This window comes from Ammodytes marinus, assembly GCF_949987685.1.
Source record: "Ammodytes marinus genome assembly, chromosome: 5".
NCBI lineage: Eukaryota > Metazoa > Chordata > Actinopteri > Uranoscopiformes > Ammodytidae > Ammodytes > Ammodytes marinus.
Genome location: NC_137234.1, coordinates 573,449 through 596,358, shown reverse-complemented (window position 1 = coordinate 596,358; position 22,910 = coordinate 573,449). Strand labels below are relative to the sequence as shown.

The following is a 22,910-nucleotide window of genomic DNA, read 5'->3' as shown; positions in this document are numbered from 1 at the left end:
TTCTCTCAATGGCGGACTATGCAGCAATAGTCAGACAGCGACAAACCAGGAAAGTCACAAATTAGAAACAACAGCCGGCGAAATCGTAAAGTGCATGAGGAAGGATAAAGGCGAGACGCGCAACTACAGTAGCGGACCTGTGGAACGGAGGAGATGGTGCGCGCCACATATAGGCCTCTAGTAGGAAATTAAATCCAAACGTGACACCAACAGTAACTTTCAGTGCATTGTAAACCCAAAGCAACTGCAGGAAAAGGAACTTAATAAATACTTTTTTATATAAATGTAATAAATATAAATGTGTCTATACTTTTTAAATATAGCTTTACTACGATCATTAATCCCTCACAGCTATTAAGGTACCTTTTGTAAAGCTCACTAGGATTAAATCTCTCCAAAACACCATCAAAATATTGTCTGTGATCTACTCTTAGGGTGTATTCACACATGCCGTGTTTAGTTCGGTTGAAACGAACTCAGATGCACTTCTGCCTTCGGTGCGCATCTTTCAGGCAGGTGTGAATACAGCAATCGCACTCGGGGGCGGACCAAACAAGCGGACCGAGACCCAGCTGAAGAGGTAGTCTCGATGCGCTTCAAAACGCACTCTGCTGCAGTTCGTTTGTGGTGTGAATTTGGCCGGACTCGATCCGACCCAATTGCAGGTAGCACTGCGCCTTTTCTTTTTTAATAAATCGCCATCAGCTTCACATTATGGGAAAGTGTTGTTGTCGCCATTGTTAGGAAGATTAGTTGTGGTTTGACTGGGAGCCCCGAGCGAAAATATTACAGTTGATAATGACGCGTACACATGCTGATATGTTCAGTGATCAGATGGAGAGGGGCGTCTCCCGTAGCCTACAGTGCCAACAGGTTCACGCTGCGCTTTGCAAGAAGTGTGTGTTTTTATTTTTCTTCCCAACGGGACCGTCAATACGGTCCCCGTGTCAGTTTGGAGCTGAACTGCGCCGACACAGCTGATACACAGCTTAATCGGCTGAGTGTCAGCTTGCGCCTATTCTTCACGCGAGCTGCGCGTCCAGCAGCAAAAATACAGTAAAAATTATATTTCACATCGTAGGCTACAAGCCACATAACGTGGCATTGACATGGGGCTACATATAGGCCTTTTTATTATTTTTAACCCCATATCATATCACTGATAAATTCGCAGTTTGTGCTTCGTTCTTCCTGCTTCTCTCCACCCCAGAATGTCTGTCCAATGAATGAATGACCTCAGATCACTTGTGGTTTTGCTTCGTAATGCTGGTTCACTTGCAAAAGGGGCAATATGAAAGTGGACCACAACAAACAAAAAAAATCTAAATTCTATTTGGTCTGGACCAAAGCAAGTGAACTAACGGACTTTCCATGTGTGAATACACCCCTAGTGACTTAGGGGTCCTCTTGAGGATTCCTAGCTTTTCATAGATTTAGGAGCTAGTTTTAGCGCTAAAATGCTTTGTGAATTACACTTATCTTAAAAGTTAGGAGTCCTAAAATTAGGAGTGAAACGCCCCTTATTATTGAGTTACTCCTAAATCAGCACGTTAGGACCTACTCTTAGCCTTAAAATGTTTTGTGAATACGGCCCCAGATCTATAAACTTGAGGCTTCAGTTAATTAAATTTAAGGTCACACTTAGATTGCACTATTCTAAGGTTAAACTGCATAACTTTTCCCAAATCGTTCTCCTTTATGTAACAGGTGTAAGATTGCCGAGAGTACACTTGCCCACCACTTTTGGGAATGTCCAAATCTTTACAACTTTTGGTGTCTTGTATTTCAATGGTATTCTAATGTTTTAAATGTGTCTTTAACTCCTGATCCGGAAACCGCCCTGTTCGGACATTCCACAGCCCTGGAAAAATTGGACCACAATGCACGCATAATCATGGTTTATGGCATGGTTATTGCCAAAAGATGTATCCTGAGGCTGTGGAAGTCCGACGTGGCCCTTCAGTTTGATACCTGGCTGAGGGAAATGGTGGGCATTCTACATGTGGAAAGGCTACGTCATGAGCTGTCAGGTCACCCCCATAAATTCCCCGCTGTATGGGGCCCAGTGCTGCGGCACTTAGGGAATCAAAAGGTGTGAGGTTTGCCCCAGTTTAGTTTTTGTTTTAGCTTTGTTTTGTTTCTTGTGTACTTATAGTTTATTTTCTTAATCATTTTGTCTTAGTTATTTATTTCACTTTTTTTCTGTATTCCTTGTCTGTTTATGTGAGGGAGGGGGGAGGAGAGAGGGGGGAGGGTGTTGTGTATGTATTGTATGTGTTTACTGATTATTATTTTTTTTTTTGTCCATATGAAAAAAAAACATAAAACCACTAAAATAAAAGTAAAAAAAAAAAAAAAAGAAACATCAGAAAATTATGAACTAAATAAATTTAAAAAAAGACTGACAAGAAACAAATTTTATGTTTGGTAATCATGCATGAATTAAACGAAAAACAATTCTGATTATATACTTTACGGTATATAGAATAATCAGAAACTGAATATATTCATAATCATTAGAAGTGCAGACTCGACATACTGACAAATATGTTTCTCACTCCTTGTTCATTATTTCGTCTCTGCAATCTTTTAACTAAAACAATGTATAACTGTCTCTCCAGGCTGAGTGACTGTAACCTCTCAGAGAGAAGCTGTGAAGCTCTGGCCTCAGATCTCAGCTCCTATTCTAGTCTGAGAGAGCTGGACCTGAGTAACAACGACCTACAGGATTCAGGAGTGAAGCATCTGTCTGCTGCACTGCAGAGTCCACACTGTAAACTGGAAACTCTCAGGTCAGATTATCAACCAGTTCAACTGATGACCATTTAACATCTGATTTACATCAGTTTATAACAAGTTAACCTTTCAAACTTTGTCTACAACAATTATTTATCATAATTTCCTTAATTAAACTTTAGCAGTTGGGTAACACTTTACAATAATGATACATTAATTAATGGTTAGTAATCCTTAATAAGAGTTAACTAACCATTAGTTAACTGTTAACTAATGTGTCTAGTAAGCATTTGCCAATGGTGTTCATGTTAACTAAGGTATTAATTACTACATTATTTAATGTTTATAAATATCCTATATTAACCTTAGTTAATACATTAATTAAGCATGAACCAACAGTTAAATAATATAATAACAAGCATTAATTAACTGCTTACAAATGTAATTTTTGTAACATTACTTAAGCATAATTAAACATTTATTAATGTTCTTTGTGACCCTTATTGTAAAGTGAGAACAATTTATCCATTAAGTAACACTTAATAAATGCACACCAGTGCTGAATAGGCATTACTGAAGCATAATAACCATAATAGGCATTACTTAAGTGTAATTAACCATTTCTTAATGTTATTTGTGACCCTTATTGTAAAGTGGGAACCATTTATCACTTGTTACACTTCATAAATGCAAAATAGTGCTGAATAAGGATTACCTAAATACAATCCATCAATCAACAATGCTCTTTGTGACCTGTGTACATTCTCTATAATAACAATATTAAACATACTAAAATATTTCCAACTGGAAATCAATTCATGACAATCTGTTATCAACACAATTCAGTCACAATTTTATTTATGTATTTATTATTTTATTTTGAATCTTTAATTTTATTTGGAAACACGGCTCTCACATTTGACATGAATGTCAAAGAACTCCAAAATAGTTTCTTCAACAAATGATATCCAGTTTAACGATTTTCTCTGAAAGGAACAAACAGGAGGAAATGGATTACTAACAGCAATGGTGAAACACACTGACTCAGCAGTTAGGTTTAACAGGTAAATGTGAAATATATGTATTTTCTACTCTCTCTTCCTTGAAGTGTATATCACTGTTGGAACATAAACAACAATAAAATACACAAAGAACATAACAGTTCCATTTTTAATTATGGACTAAAGATAAAACAAAATAATGATCACTCTCTTGTGACTAACCACTAGTTTAACCTGGCCCTATCACTGTTATTTGAATGAGCACATATCATTCATTTAACCTTTATTTATACTCGAAAGATCAGTTGAGGGGTGACCCTCATTTATAATCTCTTGCTCTCTTTAGATCAAGTTCTTAGGTTTGCTGGTTTTGTTTTTTGAGGGGGGGGGGGGTAGCGGCAGCTGCCAGAGAAGTCAGCCAGCGCTTCCCAGACTGGACTGTGTGGGCGAGTTACTGTAGTGTGAGACAAGGGAATATTGTTATCTTGGCAATAAAACATCTTTGGTAGACGTCATGAGTATTGTCCAATCAGCATTAAGATCGGGCACCGTTTTGATAATAAAAAGTAATAAACGAGAGGATTGATTAAACGCTGTCAATGCTTCAGAGGTGAATGCAACTTAGCCTACTCGGCTGAAAACAGAAACTACGGAGGGACGCAGCTCACTGTACAGTCCATTTATTTAGTTGCGCTGTCAGTTTGCCGACATGGCTCTCTGTATTTAGACCTCGAGACATAGAGACAGATCGCGGAAGCCGTTCCCGTAGATAACGTTAACGGGCAGGATATCCCCGACTATGATTGCATCCATGATCCATCGAACCACAGTTTTTTCTGAGCGGCGTCTCACTCGCTCACACTGGCGAGGTCTCCCGAGTCCCAGTGATTTTAACCGTCACAGCGATCGACTCGCTGCTTTGCTCGGGCGGAGGCTTTGTGTGAAGGTGATTTAACATCACGGTCGTAGACGAATGTTATAACTTTATGCTGCATATTTTGCACTACACTGTTGACCCACACAGGACTCTTAAGTGAAGCTGACATTTTAATGAGCGCACATTGGAGAAATGAAGCGCCTGCAGTGCGCTCACAATCAGAGCCGGACCCGAGGCATAAGTGAACTTAGGGGTTGCTTAGGGCCCCCGACCGACAGGGGCCCCCCAACATTTTTTATTTTTTTTATTTTTTAGTTTGTGTGTTTGTGTGATATTAACTTCATATTATTATATCATACAAAACAATTAATGCAATGTTTTGATCTAGATAGTTAAAGGAGCTGTAAGCGAAATGGTTCTTTTAGCTAACTTCAGTTACTGCAGTTAGCAGTCCACTCACTCGTCCCTACGTCACCACATTAATGCATTGCGGTCTTCAAGCAGCACGTTATCTAGCATCATATCGGATCCATAAGTGTGATAAAACCGGATAAAACATGATAAAAACCATCAAAACAGACATTGGGAAGGATTTTTACCTGTTCTGCCATTGTAGGCGCATACACATTTACCCATCGGTTGCTCTGGCGTGCACCGGCAGTGAGACCATGGAGTGTATATAGTATATGTGGCGGGTTGTAGCATTCTTTCTCCTGATTGGATAAAAAATCGGGATACTACAAAATTTTAATTAGGCTATTACTGCAAATCAAAATGACTTGGAGACCTGTGATATGATGTCCGCACTCTGTTGAAGTGATTGCTGTAGGAATATGGAGTGATATAACACATATATTAACACAAATAAACCACTTACTCTATCTTTAATAGCCCAATAATTTAATCAGTTCATCTGGGAGGTAATCAGAGTTTAACTGATCATGTCATGTTCACGTCCATGCACAGTGTGTATTGAGTTTATTTAAAAACATTTGGAAATGGGGCTCAGTTGCCCATGCACTGTGTATAGTATATAGCCTATTTCAGCCTCGTCTGTGGAAAAAAAGATAGCTGGACAACAGTGTTCTTCTGCTTCGTTCCTCTCACTGCATTTAAATGTATTCATTATATTACAGAGAAATATGTCCCATAAATTATTTGTTCACACAAAATTCCTCAGATTTAGCCTCTTAATTTTGTAAGAGCCATGTGTAATGCAAGACCGCCTTTCAGGGGGCCCATCGGGACTTTTTGTATAGGGGCCCAGAATTTGGTGCTACGCCCCTGCTTACCAGGTCGATGTTATCTTGAGATCCTGTTCGTGACGCCGATTTGTGATGGAAGTTCTTTTAAGGTTGGAGGTCAACTCAGGTGGAAGAATATTTCAGGGGACTTGGATGAATTATGAAGCAATATTTATTACAGGCTTAGCCAAGGAGAACCGGACTGCAACTCTCGAGACTTGCACTTCAATTCTGCCAGACTCATGTTTAGAGCTGTGTGTTAACCTTGTGCTATCGCTAACCCCTCCCCGGCTCGGGTACCAAGCGTACCAATGTTTTGGTTCAGAGCTGAACACAGTGAACCATAACATTCTGGAGTCTAAGGAGATGAGACTTTATCTATACAACTGACCTAAGTGTCTCCTAACAGGCTCCAAGGCTGACCTAGAGTCTGAGAGACAGACACACAGACAGACAGACAGGCATATATGGCCTATTAATCTTTCCCATTAATATTACAACTAAAGACCCAAAATTCCCTTACAATCCTTATTCAGCACTATTTAAGAAATAGTTAATTATGCTCAAGTGATGCTTAATCACTAATATGCCTTTATTAAGTGTTAATTCATGGGAAATGGTTCCCACTTGACATTAAGGGTCACAAAGTCCATTACACTTAAGTAATGCCTATTATGGTTAATTATGCTTCAGTAATGCTACTAATTAACTAACTAACTAATTAATTTTCAAAAACTGTTTTTATATCTTTCTTTCCTTTTCATTTTTATTGTTGAATTATTAAAAACCACAGATTATGTTTGACATTTATTATAAACATGGCTCTAAAGTATTCAATCTGGACCGAAACATACCCAAACCGAACAAATGAAAACTCACCATCACATGTTCTCAGATTGTTCGTGTGTGTGTGTGTGTGTGTGTGTGTGTGTGTGTGTGTGTGTGTGTGTGTGTGTGTGTAGATTGTCAGGTTGTTTGATCACAGAGGAAGGCTGTGCTTCTCTGGCCTCTGCTCTGAGCTCCAACCCTTCCCATCTGAAAGAGCTGGACCTGAGCTACAACCATCCAGGAGCCTCAGGAGTGGAGCTATTGTCTGCTGGACGGGACGGCCCCCTCTGGAGACTGGACACTCTCAGGTATGAAGAGGCTGCTGTCAGTCTGATAGAGGAGGGAGAGCTGGAGACAGTTTCTCATATGACCCTGATACACCAATTGTTTATATATATATACTATACACATATATATATATATATACTGTATACATACAGTGGAGGAAATAAGTATTTGATCCCCCACTGATTTTGTAAGTTGGCCCACTTACAATGAAATGAGCGGTCTATAACTTTAATGGTAGGTTTATTTTAACAGTGAGAGACAGAATATCAAAAAGAAAATCCAGAAAATCACATAAAAAAAGATATAAATTATTTTGCATTTCATTGAGGGAAATAAGTATTTGATCCCCTACCAACAATAAAGGATGCTGGCTCCCACAGAACAGTCCTTTCACTTTAAGAAAGTTCTCCTGATCTCAACTCGTTACCTGTATAAAAGACACCTGTCGTTAACTCTATAAAAGACACCTGTCCACAGAATAAATCAGACTACAACCTCTCAATCATGGGCAAGACCAAAGAGCTGTCTAAGGACATCAGGGACAAGATTGTAGACCTGCACAAGGCCGGAATAGACTACAAGACCATTGGCGAGAAGCTGGGTGAGAAGGAGACAACTGTTGGTGCGATTATTAGAAAATGGAAGAAGCACAAAATGACCATCAATCTCCCTCGGTCTGGGGCCCCAGGCAAGATCTCACCTCGTGGGGTCTCAATGATAATGAGAACGGTGAGGAATCAGCCCAGAACTACAAGGCAGGAGCTTGTTAATGATCTCAAGGCGGCTGGGACCACAGTCACCAAGAAAACCATTGGTAACACACTGCGCCGTAATGGCTTAAGATCCTGCAGCGCCCGTAAGGTCCCCCTGCTCAAGAAGGCACATCTGAAGTTTGCCAATGAACACCTGAACGACTCAGAGAATGCTTGGGAGAAGGTGGTGTGGTCAGATGGAACAAAGATTGAGCTATTTTGTATTAATTCAACACGCTGTGTTTGGAGGAAGAGGAATGCTGAGTATAACCCCAAGAACACCATCCCCACCGTCAAGCATGGAGGAGGAAGCATTATGCTTTGGGGGTGTTTCTGTGCTAAGGGGACAGGTCGACTTCACCGCATCAAGGGAAAGATGGATGGGGCCATGTACCGTGAAATCCTGGCTGACAATCTCCTTCCCTCAGCCAGGTCACTAAACATGGGTCGTGGATGGGTCTTCCAGCATGACAATGACCCAAAACATACAGCAAAGGCAACAAAGTGGCTCAAGAAGAAGTACATTAAGGTCATGGAGTGGCCTAGCCAGTCTCCAGACCTAAATCCCATCGAAAATCTGTGGAGGGAACTGAAGCTTCGAGTTGCCAAGAGACAGCCTCAAAACCTCAAAGATTTGGAGAGGATCTGCAAAGAGGAGTGGTCCAAAATTCCTCCTGAGATGTGTGCAAACCTGGTCATCAACTACAAGAAACGTTTGACTTCTGTACTTGTCAACAAGGGTTTCTCCACCAAGTACTAAGCAATGTTTTGATAGGGGATCAAATACTTATTTCCCTCAATGAAATGCAAAATAATTTATATCTTTTTTTTTACGTGATTTTCTGGATTTTCTTTTTGATATTCTGTCTTGCACTGTTAAAATAAACCTATCATTAAAATTATAGACTGCTCATTTCATTGTAAGTGGGCAAACTTACAAAATCAGTGGGGGGTCAAATACTTATTTCCTCCACTGTATATATTTTTTTAACGTTTTATTTATACAGGTAAAAATAAATCTCATTGAGACCGGAGACTCTTTTTTAAGGGAGACCTGTTCCCATTCCCACGTTACCACACACATTCATACACCGATAGCGGTCTAATTATCGGTAGCAATGTAGGGTTCAGTGTCTTGCTCAGGGACACTTGGACATGTGGCGGGGAGACGGGGGATCGAACCACCGACTCTGTAGTTGAGGGTGTAACGCCCTACCCACTTCCCCAAAGCCGCTTCATAGTGTCATGTAGCCGAGCCGCAGGTACAAGTCGGACAAAAAGTTTAACCACAATGCTGTGCGCTCAGTGAGACGAGCGTCATAATTGCACACGTCTGAGCTAGACTTTTCCTCCTCGAACGAGCCTATTTCCTCATATGTCCCTGACACACCACTGGTGTTCTTTCTATTTACATGGGCCGGCTTGTCTTTACTGTTGTTAAAATAAATTAATGTAATGAATCACCGCACTGAGTTAATGAGGTGTAGAGGCAGTGCCCTCTTTGCTCTTTGTTTATAGTCATAGTATAGTTTTGTATTGTTAAATGTTACTGCAACCAAAAAGCTTGCTTTTTGCCACATCGTTGTAGCAGTTCTATTAGCTATGCAGGGAATTATTTTGGTTTTAATGATAATGTATTATACGTTGAATCTGCTTTATAATTTGAAATATTGCTTCTTATTCTTGTATCTCAAACTTTACTTATAAAACTGTTTTAACACACAGCTAAGCAGCACAAAGCGCTTTACAGAATAAAAACAACACTCTTAAAAAAATTAAGTAAATTATTAATATTGAACAAATAATTATCACCACTCCAGAAGAGGTCCATCTTGGCTCAGTTCAGTAAAATGGAAAAACAAATCAGCTTAGCACTGTTTGACTTGGTGCAGCTAAAAGTTCCAGTGAAAAAGAGCCACAAGAAGGGGCGCCCTTAGCTCAGTTGGTAGGGCTTCCCCCCCATGGGCCTCGGCCAGCAGCAGACCTGGGTTCGATTCCAGCCCGCGGTCGTTCTCTGCACGTCACTCCCCTCTCTGCCCCATTTCAAATCTGTCTCTACACTATCAATAGAGCATAAAAATGCCAAAAAAATATCTTTAAAAAAAAGAAAAAAAAGAGCCACAAGCTAATGTAGTGTCCATGTGTGCGCCAGAAAGAATGTGTTTTCTAGATCTCAATCAATAAATCAAACTTAAAATGAGAATCCCCCGCCGCCCAGACAAAAACAAGAATTGAGGAAACGCCAGGTTTCAAATAAATGTTAAAATATAAAATAATTAAAGTTATCCTGAGCATAAAATATAAAGAATTAAAGAATCAGTGAATAAAAGTTAAGTTGGAAAAGAGCAACAAACTTATGTAATGTCCATGTATGCGTCTGAAAGAGTACATGCTGGTCTGACCCCCCCCCCCCTCCCCTCCCCTCCCCCCTCTCTCTCTCTCCTTTCAGGGTGGAGCCTGCTGGAGTCCAATGGCTGACACCAGGTCTGAGGAAGTGTAAGTGTCTTTATAATGTTCATAATCATCAAACTGTCAATCAATGAACAGATGATGGATTAATAACTGCTGCTGTGTTGTGTCTTGTTCTCTCCATCAGATTTCTGTGAACTCACACTGGACACAAACACAGTAAACACAAAGCTCAAACTGTCTGACAACAACAGGAAGGTGACATGTGTGGTGGAGGAGGAGCAGCCATATCCTGATCATCCAGAGAGATTTGTCGCCTGGCCTCAGCTGCTGTGTAGTAATGGTCTGACTGGTCGCCGTTACTGGGAGGTTGAGTGGAGCGGAAGAGGGGTTTATATATCAGTGAGTTACAGAGGAATCAGAAGGGAAGGAAGAAGTGATGGCTGTGTGTTTGGATGGAATGATCAGTCCTGGAGTCTTTTCTGCAATGATGATGGTGTTTGGGTCTGTCACAATACCATAGAAACACACATCTCCTCCTCCTCCTTCTTCTCCTCCTCCTCCTCCTCCTCCTCCTCCTCCTCCTCCTCCTCTTCCTCCTCCTCTGGCTCTGACAGAGTAGCAGTGTATGTGGACTGTCCTGCTGGCTCTCTGTCCTTCTACAGAGTTTCCTCTGACTCACTGATCCACCTCTACACCTTCAACACCACATTCACTGAACCTCTGTATCCTGGGTTTGGGTTTGGGTATGGGACGCCTATGTATGGGTTCTGGTGCAGTCCTGGTTCCTCAGTGTCTCTGTGTCGTCTGTAGGAGGGAGAGTCTGAACAGGATCACAGTTACAGAAATCTTTCAGGTTTTTGTAACAAATGAATCAGTTCATTGATTGAAACGTTTCAACTGTCAGAGCCGAACATTAAGAAACATGATAGTAGAGTTTGAAGAATTTTGAGATATTCTTTTACACACAGTACGTAGCTCTCATGTTTAGTTTGGCAGTAACATTGGTAATTAAAGAAGCTACGAGGAACTATTAGGTTCTGTTGATTCTAGCGGCACACGTTCATTGATTGAAGATATTCTGTAGTTTATTTGTTTGATCAGAAGGTGAAGTTTGAGGGATAGAAGAATCCACTGAGACAAGCTGAGGAGGTTATGGAGCAATCTTTATCTAACACAAAGACTCAAGCCTCCAGTCAGTCTGGGATTTGGCCATTACCCAGTAACCAATCAGCATCTAGAAACATAGAAAGTGTCTGATGAGTGACGAGTGAATGTTGATAGTTAGCTTGCACCCTGCGTGGTAGCTGCTGCTGCTATCGGTGTATGAATGTGTGTGTGAATGGTAACGTGGGAATGGGAACAGGTCTCCTTTTAAAAAGAGTCTCCGGTCTCAATGGGATTTACCTGTAGAAAATAAAAGATTAATTAATTAAAGTAACAATTACATGAATGCAAAACCCCCAAAGAAAAGAAGAGCGCCACCAAAAACTAACTTCTCCTGCCTGCACATATATTTTAAACTAAAATGAGTTGTACTTCATACTGTCTACTTAACCATCCATTGTGTATGCGAGGTTCATCGGACCGTTTACACTGAAGTATACAGAAACAATAAAGAATTTAAAAAAAAATTGATCATCAGATTGTGCATTCTCTTTCCCTTTCCTCTGGAGTTAACTGGACGGTAAGATCGTCAAGAACAACTTCAGTCTGGATAAGAGAACTGATCAAACTCTACAGACTGAACTGTGTGAGTGGGACATCGAGCTTCGTTTCCCCGGATTGTGGATTATTTCTCTTTTTCACAGATGGACTGTGAACCTGTGCGCCACTCGGCTGTGATGGTGTTTAACAACTAACTGAAGTATCTGTTGAAAATATAACATAATAAATAAAAATACATAATAATATATTTAGTATGTTTTTCTCCATTTGTATTATAAACATAATGGTTTTTTATTGGTGTTAAAGGTGCACTATGTAACTTTGGGTGTCAGAGAAGTGAAACATTTTCTAAGGTATATTCTCATAACTGAATAAACAAACTTGCCTCACAGGAAAATGTAATCCCTGGAACACTGTTTGAAGTTAGAAAGCTTCCAGAAAAGTTACTGTTTCACTGTTGTTGTTTACAGCAGCAGGGCCCACAGTTTGGTTTACAAAAATATTCTAGTCTTAACGTTTGGTTCCAGGTTCCTCAAAATAATTTGATTTATGATGATAGAATTATTCAATACTAAGAATTACATGTAGAGGAAATATGTTCCCTCCTCTGAAACTACACAGTGACCCTTTAAAATGCTCATAATAAATTACAAAAAAAGCCAAAAACACACAAGAAACGCTGCTTTTCACAATTTATTAGCAAAATGATAAAATAAATAAATACAAATTGATCAAATGCTCCTAATATCAACTCCTCCCCCCATGTTGTCCCCCTACAGTATTTCCTAAACACTGCATACAAATAATTCATCACAGAAGAGAGAGAAGAGAGGCTCAATAATACAGAGGTATAGGAATCCCACCAGACCAGTCACAATGTCAGGCCGACCAAAGACACGTCCGGAACTAAAGTAAAAAAAAATAAACAACATTCCTTTCCAAAATCATTATGAAAAAATACAAACAATTATACAAATATTCAGATTGTGTAAATAACCAACTTTACACATTATTATTTATTTATTTATTCAGCACACCAGGTGAACTTTTACTTTTTCTTTTTTCTTCTTCATATCGCTACAATGGAAGATTTAAAAAAAGATTTTATTCTTGGATTTTTTTTTTAAGTATCATTTAATTTCAATTATTTTGTTTTTTTAGAACTCAACTCAATATGCTCCTCTAGTTCAGGCCAAGAGCAGACTTTCTGATAGAAGTCTAAAATAATAAATATGTGATACTGTAATGTTTCCATTGTGTCTCTTATTGAACTGTTATGATCATTAAGCTTTGCCTCCTTCAGCCAACAGACTCTCACAGTTTAAATGTAGATTCCTGGTTTGAAGCTTTTTCACTTTTTTCTCTCTTTTTTCATTTTGAAAACTCAACTCCTAAACTGTTCATTGAAACCATACTGTTAAAAGAAGGCTTTAATTTATTTTTTCTTCAAAAATCCCAAAGGGAGAGTGCATGAGCAGAGTTTGAGACTGTCAGGTGGCTCAGGGCCAGAAACATATCACACCGCCCTGTTCACCTGTTCACCTGACGCAGAATATTTAAAATACTTTCACTTCTGAACGTTGTATCGCAGTTTATTTTCTCTGCTCAAGTTCGGGCTGAAGGTAAGAGATCGACTCTGGTCTCATTTTAATAATAATTCTGATCATAGTTGATCATTTTGATGTAAATTAGTGTAAATCTAGCTCCAGCAGAAACAGAAAAGATGTGGAATTTATCCAAAATCATAACTCAAAGTTTCACAGTAAACTAGAGACGAAGGACAAAGAACAAAGATCCTCCATGTTGTGTTAATGTGATACAGGGTTTCTCATATATAAATCAGTTTGACCCTGGTAAAGTACAATAATATATTCATCCAAAATAAAAGTTGGATGTTTGGAAAAAGCGGTGTTAAAAATTCCTTGCTATGTTTGACAGCAGAAAAAAAAAATTAAATTCAAAAACTAACTTTTCACAGGGGAGCTCATCATTTTGTCCTCAACTGTATATAGAGACATGTTAGGGTTAGGGTTTATATCACTGCCTTGAGAGATACTTTCCACCGATGCCTAACAACTTTTCTCAGAGAAACCCTGTAATGTTATTATAAGTACTTATCAGTGTGTTGATGCAGTAATATAATCTGACAGTGCTGTTACAACGTTTACTGCAGTGAAGGTTTGTACATAGACTCACGGCAAAACATTAAAAAAGAGCAGACACCCACACACTCTCTCTCTCTCTCTCTCTCTCTCACACACACACACACACTCTCTCTCTCTCTCACACTCTCTCACACACACACACACACACACACACACACGCACGCACACACACACACACACACACACACACTCTCTCTAGCACACACTCACTCTGTTTCTTACCTAACGTTGCTTAACAAGTTTGACAGGCTCAACAACAACAGGTGCAGTTGCAAAGAGACTTCCATTAAAGTTACAACGAGTAAGTCGGCACGTTGGCGACACCTTTGAACAAAAGCGGTAGTATTTTTACGACGCCAGCTGTCGTGAAGCTGTTTTCTAGCTCGTGCAGGGCGTGCAAGATTAAAATAATCAGGAAGCAATATAGTGCATGTCCGTGTGTTGAAAGTGTGAGGGCACCGGACTCTTTTCGGCTCGGTGAGAGTGGTGGTGACACAGCATCTACTAATGCCAGTAAGTGCTGAACACACCTGATTGCAATGAGTTGATGCAGTGTCACCTCTCACGGAGCTGAACGAGTCTTTAGTAGGCTACCGCTCATTCATTTAGGAGTAAACACTGCAGTCTAGGTTCACTCCGTGAAATTGTGTATACGTTGCTTGGCAACGCCCTCCCACCCGCCTATCACTCTCCCTTTTAGCTTTTCTTCATTGCATTTTATTTTTTTTTCTTTGATGGTTCAGTCCCGTTATCAGTCATTATGACGACAAATAACTGTCTCAAACAAGGCTCCCGCTCCCCTTCTAGGGTGACCAGATCGCATTTCCATTACTTTTCACACGTCCCGCAAATTGAGACGTCGTCCCGCATTGTTATTGAAAGTGAGCCCCCCTTTTTAAATGTGTGTTTTATAATCTGGCATTTATCCGATAGCTGTGTGGAGAGACAGCAGTCTCCATTTGTCTGTGAGTGTGTGTATCGCGCTGCCGGGGGCTGCTGGGCTCTGTGAAGGTGCTGCCTGCTTCAGCGTTTACCTTCCTGTTACTTCAAAATAAAAGCCAACTCACGTTTGTCAAGTGAAATGCTAATGTGAAGCCAGTGACATGCTTTTAATGTGAAGCCGCAGCCTTAATGCTCTATTTGTTTAACAGTAGCTAACTTAACTGCTGCGCGCTGATCTAAAGATAGTGTTTTTTAATATAGAAAGCCGTGTCTCTGGCATTACCGGTGGTGACACGAGTTTATTTAGCTAAAAAAAAACGGCACTTTGTCCCGCACAAACGTAGTCTTTGTCCCACATCTGGTGAATTGGGATCTAGTCTCCCTATCCCCTTCCCTCAGGGAGAGGTAGTGGCTGATGCTTCATAGTCTGACTCAAGTCCTTTGCTGGTAAAAAAAAAACTAAAAAAGCAAAAACGGTTACAGCAGAACAGATTAAAGGGAAATGAACAACATTCTGTGACCAGCTTGAGTTTCCTAACACATTCTATTAAGAGCAACTTCCCTCTGCAGTATCAGTCCACATTTAGAAGAATAAGAAAAAGTACATTTTACTCCTAAAACAGTGTCCCAAGGCATGCTGGGAAGAACAAAACATTGAATTACAAGTTGTTTCAATGAGTAAATATTGATTGTTGTACATACAGGCCTGGGGCCGGTTTCCCGATAACATCCTCTCTTAGCGAGCTACGAAGACTCCTACGTTATGACTTACCAAAGTTGTTTACCTCTGTAGTCGTGGTTCCCGAACGGTGTCTTAGGAGAAACACTCCTTACGTCGTTCGTACACTGCTGAAATCGGTTGCTCAGAGTTCGACTTTCCATTTCCTGCTCATTTCATGCGCAGCTGCATCTGTATGCTGCCTAATCAAATAATACATTAATTTGTTTAATCATCATCTGTGTTTGTGTTTTATAATCTAAGTATCTTTATGAGCACTAATCACGTTTTAACTATAATATACTGTGTGCTTTAGTTTAGTGGTTTTTAAATGTGTTGGATTTTGTTTACTTTGTGTTAATACATTACATGCATTTTCTTTTGTAACTAGAAGTTTCTGTCATTCATTTGTGTGAGTATTATTGGGAAGTCCGCAACCAACAAGTACAAGGATTCTGTAGCCTTCAGTGTTATGATCATATCATAAAATTCATAATAGTAATTATTTGATTACATTACTTTATGGAAATTATCATTGAGACTAAGATTTATTGATATTGATGTAGTTTAACTGAACATTAAACTAATCAACATTTGAGAATAAATCATTGATTAAAACGAGACAATTTGCTATTATTTGTCCATTCTTAAATGAATGGTGGTGCCCCTTTGAACTTTAATAGATTATTAAGGTATTATTAATCTTCAAATTAATTTCTAATAGCTGAATTAATCTGAACCACCTGTGACCGCTACAATTGCATTTGTTATTTTTTGCATTATGTGATGGCAGCTGCAGCAGTGTTTCATGATTTCCCAAAACTAAAACAAATTGGAAGTTTTGAATTAAATAGTTTTGACTCAATTTGTCCATTGAATTATCAATATATTGTGCAGTTATGTATAACAAGGCAACTTGTATGTGGAATATCGCAATATATCGGTATATATCACAATACGCAATATATAGTGATCGTATATATCGTATCGTGACGAGTGTATCGTTATATTTCTGCTAAGTTGCTGAATAAAAACAAGTAGATCTTTTGATCTACTGAAAAAGGTAGAACTCTCACCAATCGTTTTTGCTTCTTCACCTGAAAGAGGTTCCACATCAAGCTGTGATAAGACCCCGAGATTCCAGTGTTTCCTGTAGCGCTTTATGGCTAAGGCCTTAACAACGCCAGCCCCCCCGCCCTTGACTACCGACCGTTTCGCCTGTCAAAAGAAATGGTGCTGCACACCATCATCATTGAAAAATCATTGTATTGATTAATAAACTTAAATTATTTTGAAAACAGCATGCTGGTGTAGGCCTACAATTTTTGAAATATCAAAAGCTGCCTTTTTTATGTTTTAAATTGAGAAATACATATTCCAAAACTATCATTAACCTGCCTCTGTATTTAAAAAAAATCTAAGCCAATTGACTTTCAATAACAATTATGAATCTGATATTACCTAGGGGGCAAAGTGATTTTATGGACATGGAGCGTTGTAAAAGGTTGTTCACCAAAAATGACATCTAGGACCTTCCACGATCACAACCTGGGTGGACAACCTGGTCAACAAGCTGCTGGAAAGCTACAGCGTGCCGACATAGAGCAAATCAGAACCACTGTTTAAGTGAATGGGGATGGGCTAATAGGGAATTTTTACTTATAGATATCATTATGAAACTTTGCCAGTTGATTACTGACATTAAAACTAAAACTTTTTGTATTACAGTATTTTCCAAAATGTTTAAATAAATAAATGAATGAAAAATCATCAATATCTTACTAATGATGCGTACATTTGCATATCTGCAAAGCCCAAAAATCTAGATGTTGGGAGAAAACAAAGTCAATTTGTTTTTAAATTTTGAAAACAAAACAAGTGTCCAACTGCCTGAAGCTTTTCCTAATCACAGTTCAAATTTGATCAATAAAATGAATTTTTTTCAAAATTTAAAAACAAATTAACTCTGCTTTTGCCCAACATCTAGATTTTGGAAGGCTCTGCTGATTGATTGACTGTTTTGATTGTGATAATGTCATTTGTTGCATATGAACATTTGAGCATTCCGACAACTGCAATTTAATTTTTACTATTTGTCAGACATTATACTGGCTTGTTTTTCTGTTTGTTTAGATATCATTTTATTCGAAGTCATAACCTGCCTAGTAGTTTTCCTATGCCTAATGTTATGTTAATACTTGTTTGTATAATAATTAAAAAACAGTTGAGAAAATGACTGGTGGTGGTGTTTCATCTTTGTTTTCAAAACCAAGTGCCTGGCACATTTAAACTGGGGCGACTTGGTTGTCCTGTAAATTTAGTGTTATACAATTGTGCCATCTACTGGATCAGTTTGGAAGGGCAGAACCACCTACTACTGTATGCATGGGAATACACGGTCAATAATGGATCTAAAATGGACACAAAAGACTATCAATATTGAATCTTTGTATGGACGACACCGTAATCTAACATGTGAAGTATTGTCAAATGGACCGGAGTTAGTTTGGCAGAGGGAGTGAAGGTGGAGCGCATTCTGTACAAGAAATCAAGTGTGGATTTGACTTTAGACTGTAACCTGTTGATGTGGTGAGAGAGTGAGAGATGTAAGAACCAATGCAAAACTTCACTGTATCACGGCAAAGGCTGTTAGTCTGTGGAACAACTGCGATGATGATCTGAATAAATGTGCCACTATATCAAAATAAAAAATAAAAATCAGAAACAAAATATTGAATTGTTATGAGCTGGAGCAGTGAATTTCTGTTTTGTTATTTCTTGTTTGATGGTTTTGTTTATCTGTTCCATCATTTTGTGATTGTTTCGTCCGAAAGCTTTGATTTGTTTTAACCTCATAGACACTGACTGATTCAAACTGAATATTTATTTTCTGTGAATAATTATAAAAAATAAGACTAAGGGTCGGACCAGTTTTCAACTTCTTCCTATCCCTTTTGAACATGACCTATATTATTTGAGTTATGTATTTGTTTCTTAGGAACCCGAGGATCCCATTTGTTTGTTTTTAATTTATTCATTTACTTTTTTACTGCTCATCTGTTTTATTTTGTAAATTGTTTATTATTTTTAACATGTTCAATAAATAAAATAAAATATATATAGCTATATATCAATAAATCAGGGGGCTGTCGGCAGTGGAAACACAAGCCAGATTTAGGCCGTGCTGTATTGCTCAGTGGAAATTCACTGCAATGAGCACAACACAGATGGGAAATGAAATTACGCAACATTTTGTTTTTGAGTTTGTCTGAAGTGTTTTGTTTGGGTACGTACCTCAGGTCGGTCCAGCCGGGGTTTGATCCCACGTCCTTCTCCACTGGAAACATCTCCAGTCCTGATGAACACAAAGAACCAAGATCAGTTCACCAGGAATGGATACAGCTGTGTGTGTGTGTGTGTGTGTGTGTGTGTGTGTGTGTGTGTGTGTGTGTGTGTGTGTGTGTGTGTGTGTGTGTGTGTGTGTGTGTGTGTGTGTGTGTGTGTGTGTGTGTGTGTGTTGTGTGTTGTGTGTTGTGTGTGGTATCAGAGGAAACCAAGGATAGACACACTCTCTCACTTTGTTGTTGAGCCTCTTGTATCATCATTTATGAGGAAATCAGATGGAAAACATGATTCCTAAAAATACATCCCAAAACATGTTTTAAGTGAGCAGAAAATGTTGAACAATACAGGAGAATACATATTTAAATGCCTGATAGCCTTGCTGCATTATATTCCATTATAGTTTTGTCAGCAGGAACCTGTATGTTGTATTTTCCTTTACAGAAATAAAGACATTTTCACCATGAATTGATGCAGAAAAGACACAAATAGCTCTATAAAATTTCTCCAGAAAGCAGGAAATTAATTGTTTGACGCAAAAAATGTTCTAGGGAAAAGCCCCCAAGCTGAATCATCAAAATACAAGTGCATGTTCAATACAGAGATATTGTGATATTTCAGCGAGTTCTGAAATGTCTTTGGGATGGAGGATTATTCTGTATATTTTATGTATTTACAGTTTTCTTAGTAAAAAAAAAAAAGTTCACACAGTCTCATTACCTTTTAAAGTGCTCCAGAATGAGACATTTTACATTAAAATATGAAAATTTAGAGCAGCATCCCCACCTACAGGCCTAATATCCACATGACACTGATGTCTTTAGATTCATGGTCTGAAAACAATTTGTGCATCAAAGAGTGGGATACAAAATTCATAAAAGGACTGAATTCATTCTATAGTTTTAATAAATAAATCATCTTTCAACTCACATAATCTTGGCCATGTTGTTGTGTGTATTTAACTTATGGCTAATGAAAACATGCAAGTCCATCGCTGTGGGAATGTGAAATTTGATTACACACACGCATTAGCTGGGCCAATTTACCACCGCTAATCCTATGTAATCATCTAGGAAACAATAATAATACCGTACAAAATGGGATTACATGTCAAACTGTGTCTAAAAGCTCCCTACACATCACATGTTCAACGACAAAAAAAAAACGTTTTTACGCGGGCTGTGCCATTGTTTTCCTTTGCATGTAACAGGGTCAGTTATTTACTGGTTACATATTATATTATAATTACACTAATATTGATACCCGATGTGTTTTACCTGTGAATCCCTATTTTAGTTTGTCAACAAAGCTCCTACATCGCTTTCGGGTTCACCCTACGTTTATAACTTTTCCCGCCGTTGCCTCTTCCCATTGTTATTGAACTGATGAAGAGGTTAGCGGAATTGATGTGTGCCCCGATGTACATGTTAGCTCAAACATACTGAACTTTATGCTAACTCTTTTAAGTGTGATGTTTAACTTGCTAGAAGCTGAAGCTAACGGGATTACTCACTGATGTTTTTGTTTTATTTTCAAATCAAATCAAATCAGTTTTATTTGTATAGCCCAATATCACAAATAGACATTCTCCTCAGTGGGCTTTACATTCCATACAGTAAGTCACCCTGCCCTTACACCCTTAGTTCGGTTGAGGAAAAACTCCCAGTAAAAAAACCTTTACGGGATTAAATTTTTTTTACGTGTCAGAGAATAAACGGAGATTGGCCTTGGGCACTCATTCACACAACACAACCCAGCGAAACCGACAACACTAGCCACACCGGTTACACGCAGACGCATAGTTGCCGCTACCTTGGCTTGCTAGTTAGCTCGTTGGTGAACTTGTAGTAGGCTAAATGTAGCTAAATCAGAAAAAAACATGTTTAATTAATGACCACACAGGACTTAATACTATAATGTTTAAGTACTAGACAGCTAATGTGAGGCGGCTAATGTAACGTGATCGTCAATATCGAGTGTAATGCGGGTGACAGAGTTCAGCAGCATTGGGCTGGTGGCAGGTGCTAACGCTAATCTCCGACCCTGAATATTTACACCACGCACACTGATTGAAACCAGATTGAAACCCACTTTATTTACCTGTTGAATTCACTCTGCTCCTCTCCAGTGACGTCAGTGACAGACCGAATAAACTCCGCGTCCGTGTAATAATCCATTGGTGACTTTACAACTGATCCATCCCAGCAGCGATCCAGTTTGAATCAGAGCCGATTCACCAATGTATTCTTCCGCCTCCGCGCGGTAATGTTTATTCTTCCGTCGAGTGGAGCGACCGTTAGCAAGTAGCTAGATCCATTCAACTGAACACAGCTGGAAGTGTCAACATTTATAAAAAAAAGTGACACTTACTGATTTCCTTTACATTTATCATAAAACTCTAAACACATAGCCCTGCCGCCTACACATTCTTTTGTTTGAAAAGTATTAAGATTAATTGAGTTTTAATATAGGCTAGCCATGTTAGATGCACTTTTGATCACAAAACAAGCCGATATACAGCACTGTATTCTCCTTAAGTTGACTGTATCATCTTAACTTTGCCAATGCAGATAGTAATATTGTAAAGAAATTTAATTTAATTTAACCCTTATTTATAATGTAGAGATCGTTTAAAATGATGTTGAGTCAAACAAATGCAAAGCAAATACAATATAGCCTACAATGCACAAATCCCATAGTTGGGCTTTTTTTTAGGAAGACATAAATAGGAGCTTTTAACTTCTGATTTTAGCAGCCAGTGATTCAGCAGAAAAAATATCGTTTATTTGTATGGTTTTATGACCTTAATAACAATTTAATTATTTGAACGAACCTGGCAATAAACCTCATTCTGACTGGTTTAACACCAAACCGCCACCAGATGCTGCTAAACTACTGAAAACAAAAAAGGGAAATAATAAGAGCTTGCCCGTCTCCCTATAGGCTATCTCAGATCTCCCCAATCTTTTATAAAGCTGCTATGACCTTATAAGTCTGTATTTTAACCCTATACATGTTCACAGTGAGTTATAAACATTAAAAAAAGCTATTTTAACGCTTTGCATGTATTTCTCTATGACCACAGTTCGCTGAAAACAAAAACAACCGGATGTTATAGTATTTTCAGTGAGGGGCGTAACCTAACCTACACTGCTGCTGCTATTCTCTACGTAAATTTACGCACCGTAATGACATCAGACGCTGTGTCAGTCGGCGCAACATACGCACGCTGTTAACGTAGCCTGCGTAGCCGCCGTAGCTCGCTGTCTGTCAGTCGTAGGACATTTAAAAATGGCCATAGTTGCGAGCCTAACAACCTTATAACAGGTTAACGGGGCCATTATAACGTTGAATAGCTGTGTGGATATTGGCAGCGGTTGAAGTCACGGTTTGTGTCCGCCCTTTGGAGCAGTTTGAGCGGATAACTTTTGGTGGAAAAAGGCAGAAACAATGAGCGATGAGGAGGACGGTTCTCAGAAAACTAAGGCCGGCTTTGAGGAGCTGTGTCGGGCTTTAAACATGGACGAAGAGGCGCAGGGAGAGGCGTGGAGCAGCTACCAGAATATCTGCAACAACTTCACGCTGGAGGTAGGACAATAATATATGTATAAACAGGCTTACATTAGGCATTTTATTTGTATACTATTTAAACTGTGTGTATGCATGGGGCTGCGACAGAAAATATCAGCACATTGGAGGTTATATATACAAAATTCAAAACACAAACAAGTCGAGCACATATGCAGCAACTTCAGTTTAGACAAGAGGAATGTCATAATGTTGTGACAAGTGGCGTGATATGTCTGATAGAAAAAGCTGTTATCATCAACTTGTTATTGAATTCAGTGCACACAAAAATTCCTCAGTGTTTACAGTAACACAGTTATAATGAAATGGAACAGCCCCCTCACTCACGGTCAGAACACTCGAGCGATTATTA

The 22,910-nt window shown here is 39.0% G+C and overlaps 2 protein-coding genes across 4 annotated transcripts in view; both read left to right on the top strand.

Moving 5' to 3' along the window:
* LOC307250765 (NACHT, LRR and PYD domains-containing protein 3-like) overlaps positions 1 to 11,979 on the top strand; it is a 67,687-nt gene extending 55,708 nt beyond the window's left edge. For all 3 annotated transcript variants that reach the window (XM_080027942.1, XM_080027941.1, XM_080027940.1), the window contains 4 exons: positions 2,622 to 2,792; positions 6,821 to 6,994; positions 10,176 to 10,222; positions 10,323 to 11,979. In XM_080027942.1, coding sequence (XP_079884068.1) covers positions 2,622 to 2,792; positions 6,821 to 6,994; positions 10,176 to 10,222; positions 10,323 to 10,948 — 1,018 coding nt within the window. In that variant the 3' untranslated portion in view covers positions 10,949 to 11,979. The remainder of the gene's footprint in view (positions 1 to 2,621; positions 2,793 to 6,820; positions 6,995 to 10,175; positions 10,223 to 10,322) is intronic.
* A 10,371-nt stretch (positions 11,980 to 22,350) lies between these two features.
* Positions 22,351 to 22,910, top strand: part of rbl2 (retinoblastoma-like 2 (p130)) — a 23,529-nt gene continuing 22,969 nt past the window's right edge. Inside the window, exon 1 of the mRNA XM_080027945.1 lies at positions 22,351 to 22,558. Coding sequence (XP_079884071.1) covers positions 22,421 to 22,558 — 138 coding nt within the window. The 5' untranslated portion in view covers positions 22,351 to 22,420. The remainder of the gene's footprint in view (positions 22,559 to 22,910) is intronic.